Raw genomic sequence first — 9984 nt, forward strand, 5'->3', positions numbered from 1 at the left:
ACCTGCTTTCTTTGGGATTGGAATTATTATATTCTTCTTGAAGTCTGAGGGTATTTCACCTGTCTCATACATCTTGCTCACCAGATGGTAGAGTTTTGTCAGGACTGGCTCTCCCAAGGCCGTCAGTAGTTCCAATGGAATGTTGTCTACTCCCGGGGCCTTGTTTCGACTCAGGTCTTTCAGTACTCTGTCAAACTTTTCACGAGTATCGTATCTCGGCAGGTAGGTTAGAAAATTTAAAAAGGGAAATGGATAGGTTAAAGTTAGATACAGTGGGAATTAGTGAAGTTCGGTGGCAGGAGGAACAAGACTTTCGGTCAGGTGAATACAGGGTTATAAATACGAAATCAAAGATGGGTAATGCAGGAGTAGGTTTAATAATGAATAAAAAAATAGAGTGCGGGTAAGCTACTACAAACAGCATAGTGAACGCATTATTGTTTCCAAGATAGACACAAAGCCTACGCCTACTACAGCAGTACAAGTTTATATGCCAACTAGCTCTGCAGATGATGAAGAAATTGATGAAATGTATAATGAGATAAAAGAAATTATTCAGGTAGTGAAGGGAGACGAAAATTTAATAGTCATGGGTGACTGGAATTCGAGAGTAGGAAAAGGGAGAGAAGGAAACATAGTAGGTGAATATGGATTGGGGGTAAGAAATGAAAGAGGAAGCCGTCTGGTAGAATTTTGCACAGAGCATAAATTAATCATAGCTAACATTTGGTTCAAGAATCATGAAAGAAGGTTGTATACATGGAAGAACCCTGGAGATACTAAAAGGTATCAGATAGATAATATAATGGTAAGACAGAGATTTAGGAGCCAGGTTTTAAATTCCAGGGGCAGATGTGGACTCTGACCACAATCTATTGGTTATGAACTGTAGATTACAACCGAAGAAACTGCAAAAAGGTGGGAATTTAAGGAGATGGGACCTGGATAAACTAAAAGAACCAGAGGTTGTACAGAGTTTCAGGCAGAGCATAAGGGAACAACTGACATGAATGGGGGAAAGAAATACAGTAGAAGAAGAATGGGTAGCTCTGAAGAATGAAGTAGTGAAGGCAGCAAAGGATCAAGTAGGTAAAAAGACGAGGGCTAGTAGAAATCCTTGAGTAACAGAAGAAATATTGAATTTAATTGATGAAAGGACAAAATATAAAAATGCAGCAAATGAAGTAGGCAAAAAGGAATACAAACGTCTCAAAAATGAGGTCGACAGGAAGTGCAAAATCGCTAAGCAGGAATGGCTAGAGGGCACATGTAAGGATGTAGGGGCTTATCTCACTAGGGGTAAGATAGATACTGCCTACAGGAAAATTAAAGAGACCTTTGGAGAAAAGAGAACCACTTGTATGAATATCAAGCGTTCAGATGGAAACCCAGTCTAAGCAAAGAAGGGAAAGCAGAAAGGTGGAAGGAGTATATAGGGGTCTATACAAGGGCGATGTACGTGAGGAGAATATTATGGAAATGAAACAGGATGTAGATGAAGATGAAATGGGAGATACGATACTGCGTGAAGAGTTTGACAGAGTACTGAAAGACCTGAGTCGAAACAAGGCCCCGGGAGTAGACAACATTCTATTAGAACTACTGACGGCCTTGGGAGAGCCAATTCTGACAAAACTCTACCATCTGGTGAGCAGGATGTATGAGACAAGCGAAATACCCTCAGACTTCAAGAAGAATATAATAATTCCAATCCCAAAGAAAGCAGGTGTTGACAGATGTGAAAATTACCGAACTATCAGTTTAATAAATCACAGCTGCAAAATACTAACGCGAATTCCTTACAGACGAATGGAAAAATTGGTAGAAGCCGACCTCGGGAAAGATCAGTTTGGATTCCGTAGAAATATTGGAACACGTGAAGCAATACTGACTTTACGACTTACCTTAGAAGAAATATTAAGGAAAGACAAACCTACGTTTCTAGCATTTGTAGACTTAGAGAAAGCTTTTGACAATGTTGACTGGAATACTCTGTTTCAAATTCTGAAGGTGGCAGGGGTAAAATACAGGGAGCGAAAGGCTATTTACAATTTGCACAGAAACCAAATGGCAGTTATAAGAGCCGAGGTACATGAAAGGGAAGATTTGGTTGGGAAGGGAGTGAGACAGGGTTGTAGCCTCTCCCCGATGTTATTCAATTTGTATATTGAGCAAGCAGTGAATGAAACAAAAGAAAAATTGGGAGTCGGTATTAAAATCCATAGAGAAGAAATAAAAACTTTTGTAATTCTGTCAGAGACAGCAAAGGACTTGGAAGAGCAGTTGAACGGAGTGGGCAGTGTCTTGAAAGGACGATATAAGATGAACATCAACAAAAGCAAAACGAGGATAATGGAATGTAGTCGAATTAAGTCAGATGATGCTGAGGGAATTAGATTAGGAAATGAGACACTTAAAGTAGTAAAGGAGTTTTGCTATTTGGGGAGCAAAATAACTGATGATGATCGAAGTAGAGAGGATATCAAATGTAGACTGTCAATGGCAAGGAAAGCGTTTCTGAAGAAGAAAAATTTGTTAACATCGAGTATAGATTTTAGTGTTAGGAAGTCGTTTCTGAAAGTATTTGCAGGGAGTCGAAACAAGGCCCCGGGAGTAGACAACATTCCATTAGAACTACTGACGGCCTTGTATGGAAGTAAAACATGGACGATAAATAGTTTGAACAAGAAGAGAATAGAAGCTTTCGAAATGTGGTGCTACAGAAGAATGCTGAAGACTAGATGGGTAGATCACATAACTAATGAGGAGGTATTGAACAGAAATGGGGAGGAGTTTGTGGCACAACTTGACAAGAAGAAGGGACCGGTTGGTAGGACATGTTCTGAGGCATCAAGGGATCATAAATTTAGCATTGGAGGGCAGCGTGTAGGGTAAAAATCGTAGACGGAGACCAAGAGATGAATACACTAAGCATATTCAGAACGATGCAGCTTGCAGTAAGTACTGTGAGATGAAGAAGCTTGCACAGGATAGAGTAGCATGGAGAGCTGCATCAAACCAGTCTAAGGACTGAAGACGACAACAACAACAACAACACCTTCCAGTTAATTATCCGATCCACATATCTTCAGTATCACATTTTGAAAGTTTCTGTTTTGTTTATCATTCGCGATTCACTTACGTACAAGGCTACGCTCCAGACACGTACCTACGTAAAAGAGTTCCTAACACTTAAATTTAATTTCAGTGTTAACCAATTTCTTTTTCTCGGAACCTCTTTTTTTGTATTTCCAATGTTTTCTATATCCTCTCTAATTGGGGCGTGAGTTTTGTTGCCACCCAAACAGCATCTCGTCTACTACCTTTAGCGTCTTATTTCCTAATCTGATCCCTTCAGCTTGATCAGACGTATTTCGACAACAGTCAGTTACCCTTGCATTACTTACTTTGTGTTCATCTCGTAACCTCTTTTCGAGACAGTATCCATTTTGTTCAAATAATTAAGTCCTTTTCGTATCTGACAAGACTACAATATCGTCGGCAGACCCCATTTTTTTCCTGAACCTTGATTCCATTTACAGATCTCTGGTTGGTTTCCGTTACTCCGTTCCGAATTCACAGAGTGAATAGCATCGAAGATACGCTACAACTCTCTCTTACTCGTTTCTGAACTACTGATTCACTTTCATATCCTTCGACTCATAACTGCAGTCTGATATCTGGATGTGTTCTAGATAACATTTCATTCAATGTATTTTATCCCTGCTACGTTCAGAATTTCAAAGAGATTATTCCAGTCAACATTGTCAAAAGCTTTACCCAGAGCGTTCCTACATTTCTCCGGAACCTAAACTGATCTTCCCCTAGGTCAACTTCTACCAATTTTTCTATTCCTGTAGTGAATGTAATTGCTGAAAAAATTCGTATCAATAGTTTGGAGTCATGAATTATTAAACTGATGATTCGGTAATACTCGCACTTGTCAGCACCTGCTTTTTTTAGAATCCGAAGTACATCATTGGCAGAGACTGACTCAGTAAGCAGTCCGCTTCCATGGACATCAGGGCCGGAATGCAGGGTTAGTTTCATCGCAGACACCATCTTTAACAACGTTACACTTAGCTGTAAGTGCAGTATTACTCCAATATCAAACTACATTTGTGTTTTTCATAAATGTTCTCAACTGAAGTATAATTCCTTGTTCCTCTTTTGTTTATGACGTGTAATGTTTCGCCAAATTCGAATAATCACCGTAAAGTTTTAATTAATATCTCGCTATCATGGGATATAATGGTGTAAATCCTATGCATATTCAACCATCAATGCGACAGTATTTTCCCAGCAATGGATGGCCTTGTGTAGACCCTCGTTGTAGAAGTTTGCATGTTGGTTGTTTAGGAAACGATGCTCCTCGAAAATCATTCTTCGTCGTTCTGAAAATGCCAACTTCTCAATTGTTTCTTCATCCGACGAAAAAGGAGGAAGTCACTGAGTTCCATACGAGGATAATACGAGAATGGGGCAAACTTCGATAATCCAGAGAAGCAGCGTATATAAGTCGTGCGCAGAATAAGCTGGGTTATTGTCGCCGAACAAGAACACCAACTTGGACAGCTTCCCTTGACGCTGCGTCACGATCTACCGGTAGCATATTCCTGGATAGTGTGCCCCTAACGAGCATATACTGTTACCGCACCGCGGCATTTCTACTGTTGTCTTGGTTCGGTGGCTTTACGAATGGAAGTGAACAGTCGCAGAAGACAGGAGTTGGCGATCTTTTTTCATGTTCAAAATGTTGTACGAAATGTTGAAAACTGATCTATGACTGAAATGCACTTTTTCCACCATCACCTGACTGTGTTTCGCCGGTGTTCTAGTATTAGTGTCTCCACTTCTCTTCCCGGTTCTTCTCAAGAGATGAGCTGTCCTTTAGTTCTTCATCGTTCAGATTTAACTGATAAAAATGGATGCCTTCTTCACAAAGAGATGGGCTGCCTTCTAATTCTTCATCGTTCAGACTTAAATGACAATATTGGAAGCATCTGTGCCAGTATCTACTACGTCTTACAGACTTTTGAGTAAAGGAGTGGGCCATGTCCACATTCTGACTTTCGAGATTAACGAAATCCTGACTTTCTTTTGTTTATTATTTTTGTTATTATGTAATTAACAATAGCAAATAATTATGATGTAATGTGCTTTTGCAATGGTTGCTTTGACACAAAGCCCTCTCACTTACTGCAGAGCTGCCGACACTTTGAAACAATCAGGATGATGCTTACGTTAAACATTTTCGCTGCAAGAATTTTTTAAATAAGTACCTTAAATTTATAGAGTATCCAACAATTTAGGAAACCGCACCATTTTTTCATTTCCGACACTGTAGCTGCTGATTTACATACATTCAACAACGTATACCTCATATTCCCATTAACGGCTTTCTCTGATGTTGGATCCGGACAGAAAAAATGGCCCACAGGGCCTAAGTAAGGAAGGAGTTTGTTGGGGTCCTCTATCTTTGCTCATGCTCTCTCTTGGTGCCTCTGTCTTCCGTATAAACCATTCAGTAGCTTTTCAAAGTGATTCTTTTATTCTTCATTTCCAATCTGGTTACGAGCTTTAAATGTAAGATACATTTCTTAAACCTTTAATGTGTTCATTAAAAAATTGCCTGTAGGTCCATTTCTTAATGGGCTGCAATTCTCTTTCCGAGCAAGAATCCTAAATACATATCATATAAATAGCCCACATGTTCCCAAGATTGTTTAGGGTACGCTGCAGAAGTTTCGCTGGGAAGCCCTTACACGTACTACATACTGTCCCGATCTCTTCCCACGCGATTTCCATATTTTTGGAGCCCTGAAGAAGGACCTATGCGGCTTGAGATTTGTTTCGAAAGAAGAGGTGCACCCCTGGGATTATCATGGTTACGTAGGGAATCGCAAGCTTTTTTCCATGAAGGCACTGACCGTCTTGTCTCACTGTGGGATAAACGTATTAAAAGATAAGGCGATTAATTTTGCAATAATAAACAGTTTACTACTTCTTTTCCCTATGTCTCGTTTTCATTTGAACACCCCTTATGCAAATATACAACACACTGTTGTGTATATGCATACTTGAATCGCGTGCAGACGTACTGAAAATGTGGAACTCCAAATGACAGTTCGCCAAATTCAACAGTCTATGGACATAGCCCATTAATGTCTTGGAAGTACCGACTCTGTTGGGAGAGAGCGAAGAAATATACACTCTATGGCACATCTCTGCCTCACTTACAAGGATCAATGCCTTCGCCAAAAATTGCAAAACTGAACATTTTTTTTATACACAAGCGTTCATATGATGATTTACTACTAGCGAACACTTGCACGAACTTTGCACTGATTGTTCCAGCGGTGTTATCCTTCAAATGCGGGAAGCAAATTATCGCGCGATAGTATACTTTGTATCTGGGATGCGCCATTTTTTTGTGGTGCTGGGATTTCACATAGAGTTACTAATAATGACCATACCGTTCTGTGACATTAGTGTAGCATTTCCATAGTGACGATGCATTTTGCAGGGCAAAACATCTGATAAAACGTTGAATACACTTGACTTAACAGTTGCAAATAACGTTCATAAGAACTCTGTATGCCTGTTAGAAAGAAGTCTGAAAATGAAACGGCTAATTCAAGTTATACTGGAGATCGGCTGTTGAAGTCCAAGTTAGTTAAAAATACAGCAATACTGAGAAAAGGATGGTAGATAAAATTGTCCTTCACAAAATTAAATTACAGACTTAGTGAATTATAGAATAATCTCACCATCTGCTGCTCTGTAGTTTCAGTCAACTGTCCTGAATCGATAACTTGCCACATTTTCGTTCCTACTCGTAAGAAACGAACCTTACGAGTGGGTGTCTAGAACTTCCCGTCCTTTGATGTAGACCTGTTATACCGACTGGTTATAATTAAAGTGCAGCTACATAGAGAGGTTCAGTGCGGGCTATAATTATCGTATGGCAGTGAAAATTGGGAGATATTCTAGTGCGTTAATGCGGAACCGATTTCCACTGGAAGAACATTTGTTTCAATTTTGGTCAACAAGTGCATATCTGGCGCTGTGAGTGCTGTAGGGCTATAGAAACATTTCCATATGTAATGGTTTAGGAACAGGACTTGGGCAGAAAAGGTCAAACAAGCGAGAAAGGCATAATGTTGAATTTATTATTAACCTTTCTGGCATGTCAAATGAGGGCGTGGATGTCGTGCCGCCACACAAACAGTGTACAGTGGCAGATTTGCTCCTGGTGGCCAAAAGTGGAACTGTTTTTTTTCAGCGTAAACATGTTCTATATTAACTACGAAGTTCCATTGCCATCCGATAAATACAACCCACACCGGACTTCCGTGAGTAGCTGCTCTTTAATTACAACTATCCAATAGAAAATTAGGAAACTATCAGATTCGTCTAACACAGACTTGAATACTCATTGTAAGTAGAAGTCACGAAGTAACATCCATTTTGTTCTTCAGTTTCTTTTCGTTCTTCAAATCACTAGGTCAGTATTGATATTCGCCCCTGTAAACGGCGGCATCAATTCGGAAACACTTGCCTCACTTGTCCATTACGACGTGATAAGGGCTTGGGAATTCAGTGTATGCCAAGACTGCAGACATGTTGCTCCTGACGTAACTTTATTTTTTTTTTTTTTTTGTAGGGGATAATTAAAGCTTTATGACTACTATCCTCTGTACATAACGCTGTGCGTGGCCGCACGCTATACCAGTTGGTGTGACGCGCTGTGTTCCAGAGCCGGCCGGAGTGGCCGAGCGGTTCTAGACGCTACAGTCTGGAACCGCACGACCGCTACGGTCGCAGGTTCGAATCCTGCCTCGGGCATGGATGTGTGTGATGTCCTTAGGTTAGTTAGGTTTCAGTAGTTCTAAGTTCCAGGGGACTGATGACCTCAGAGGTTAAGTCCCATAGTGCTCAGAGCCATTTGAACCATTTTTCTGTGTTCCAGATGGGGGACGACCTGATGGTGGACACGACCAGCGGGCCCTCGCAGTGTGGCACCGTGCCACGTGCCGCCGTGCCGGAGAACCGCGTGGAGACGGTGCAGATGCCGTCCGGCCTGGCGTACGTGCGCAAGACCAAGTTCTACTACGACTCCTCGCCCTCCACGTGCGAGTTCTGGGACAGCTGAGCACCGGCGCGTCTCGCAGGGTCTCCTCACTGTTTCTGTACATCCGAGAAGCCCGAGAAAACTAAACCAGTCATCATTGGCGTATCTCCGCTACGGACACTGCATTTGTAAAATCTTCAGAGGCAGCTGAAATGTTTTTCCACAGCCGTACATTAACACTGCAGCCATACTTTAAAGGGTATCATCGGACTTTACTGTTTGTACCTTTCAGACAGGTAAATTTCTGTATGATAAATATCGTTGTTGATGTACTGAAAATAACGTTTGTTAATTAAATATAAAATACTCGTAATAATCGTTTAAATTTATCACTTTCTCTAGTACTGTCTGATCACTTCTTTGTTAATTTTTGCACGAACTGCTGAGCACTGGCCTCACATTTGACGGGATTATTGGTAGTTTTCTTCCTAAAGTTAAACACGTCATATGCGCCTGGCAGAAATGACGGTGATTGTAGGCAAACACACACAACGATGATGCTATTGACCGTTCCCTGCAATGTCCATGTAACAGGTCTGCCGTGACACGCTCAGCCACGTCTTCCTGTTCCAGCAGGCGTTCCTGTAATTAGTTAGCGTCTGCAATGCCGGAGTGTGAACACATTTTGCAAATCACTCACTCAAAACTAGCAAAATTGTTTAACTATTGAGAAAAGGAAGAAGCGTACGAAAATGTGGGTTGCACTGTTCACAATATATAGTCGTCTGTTAGTTAACAATCAGTCATTGCTGTTTTCTGCCGATGGTTGACATCCTTACTATTGCTGATAGATACGAGGGTCACTCCAAAAGAAATGCACACTATTTTTTTAAATCCATCTTTTATTCTACATGTTTGAAAGTTTTACAGTGTGTAGATACATCCTTTAGGAACAATATTTTCATTTCTCCACATAATTTCCATCCCCCTCAACCGCCTTGCGCCATCTTGGAAACAGCGCCTGTATACCCGCACGGTAAAATTCTGGACCAACCTGTTGCAGCCACTGTTTGGCAGTGTGCACAAGGGAGTCATCATCTTCAAACCTTGTTCCACGAAGAGAGTCTTTCAGTTTCCCATTGAGATGATAGTCACATGGAGCCAGGTGAGGACTGTAAGGTGGGTGTTTCAGTGTTGTCCATCCGAGTTTTGTGATCGCTTCCATGGTTTTTTGACTGACATGCAGCCGTGCATTGTCGTGCAACAGCAAAACATCCTGCTTTTGCCGATGTGGTCGAACACGACTCAGTCGAGCTTGAAGTTTCTTCAGTGTCGTCACATATACGTCAGAATTTATGGTGGTTCCACTTGGCATGATGTCCACAAGCAAGAGTTCTTTGGAAACGAAAAACACCGTAGCAATAACTTTTCCAGCTGAAGATGTGGTTTTGAATTTTTTTTTCTTGGGTGAATTTGAATGATGCCACTCCATTGATTGCCTCTTCGTCTCTGGTGAGAAATGATGGAGCCATGTTTCATCATGTCACAATTCTTCCAAGAAATTCATCTCCACCATTCTCGTACTGCTCCAAAAGTTCGCTGCATACCGTTTTTCTTGTTTCTTTGTGAGCCACTGTCAACATCCTGAGAACCCACCTGGCACAAACCTTTTTTAACGCCAACACTTCCAGTATTTTGCAAACACTTCCTTCCCCTATCCCAACGTAGCATGACAATTCGTTCACTGTGATGCGTCTATCAGCAGTCACCAATTCGTTAACTCTCTGCACATTGTCTGGAGTGTGTGCAGTACAAGGCCTGCCGCTTCGAGGACAATCCTCAATATTGCCGTGCCCGCTTTCACCACGTAACATGCTTGCCCACCGACTAACCGTACTGCAATCGACAGC

The 9984-nt window shown here is 41.3% G+C and overlaps 1 protein-coding gene across 1 annotated transcript in view; it reads left to right on the plus strand.

The window, feature by feature from the left end:
- LOC124798494 (peroxiredoxin-6-like) overlaps positions 1-8450 on the plus strand; it is a 155648-nt gene extending 147198 nt beyond the window's left edge. Inside the window, exon 5 of the mRNA XM_047261930.1 lies at positions 7973-8450. Coding sequence (XP_047117886.1) covers positions 7973-8155 — 183 coding nt within the window. The 3' untranslated portion in view covers positions 8156-8450. The remainder of the gene's footprint in view (positions 1-7972) is intronic.
- Positions 8451-9984: the final 1534 nt, after the last annotated feature.

The sequence above is a fragment of the Schistocerca piceifrons genome, chromosome 5, assembly GCF_021461385.2.
Source record: "Schistocerca piceifrons isolate TAMUIC-IGC-003096 chromosome 5, iqSchPice1.1, whole genome shotgun sequence".
NCBI lineage: Eukaryota > Metazoa > Arthropoda > Insecta > Orthoptera > Acrididae > Schistocerca > Schistocerca piceifrons.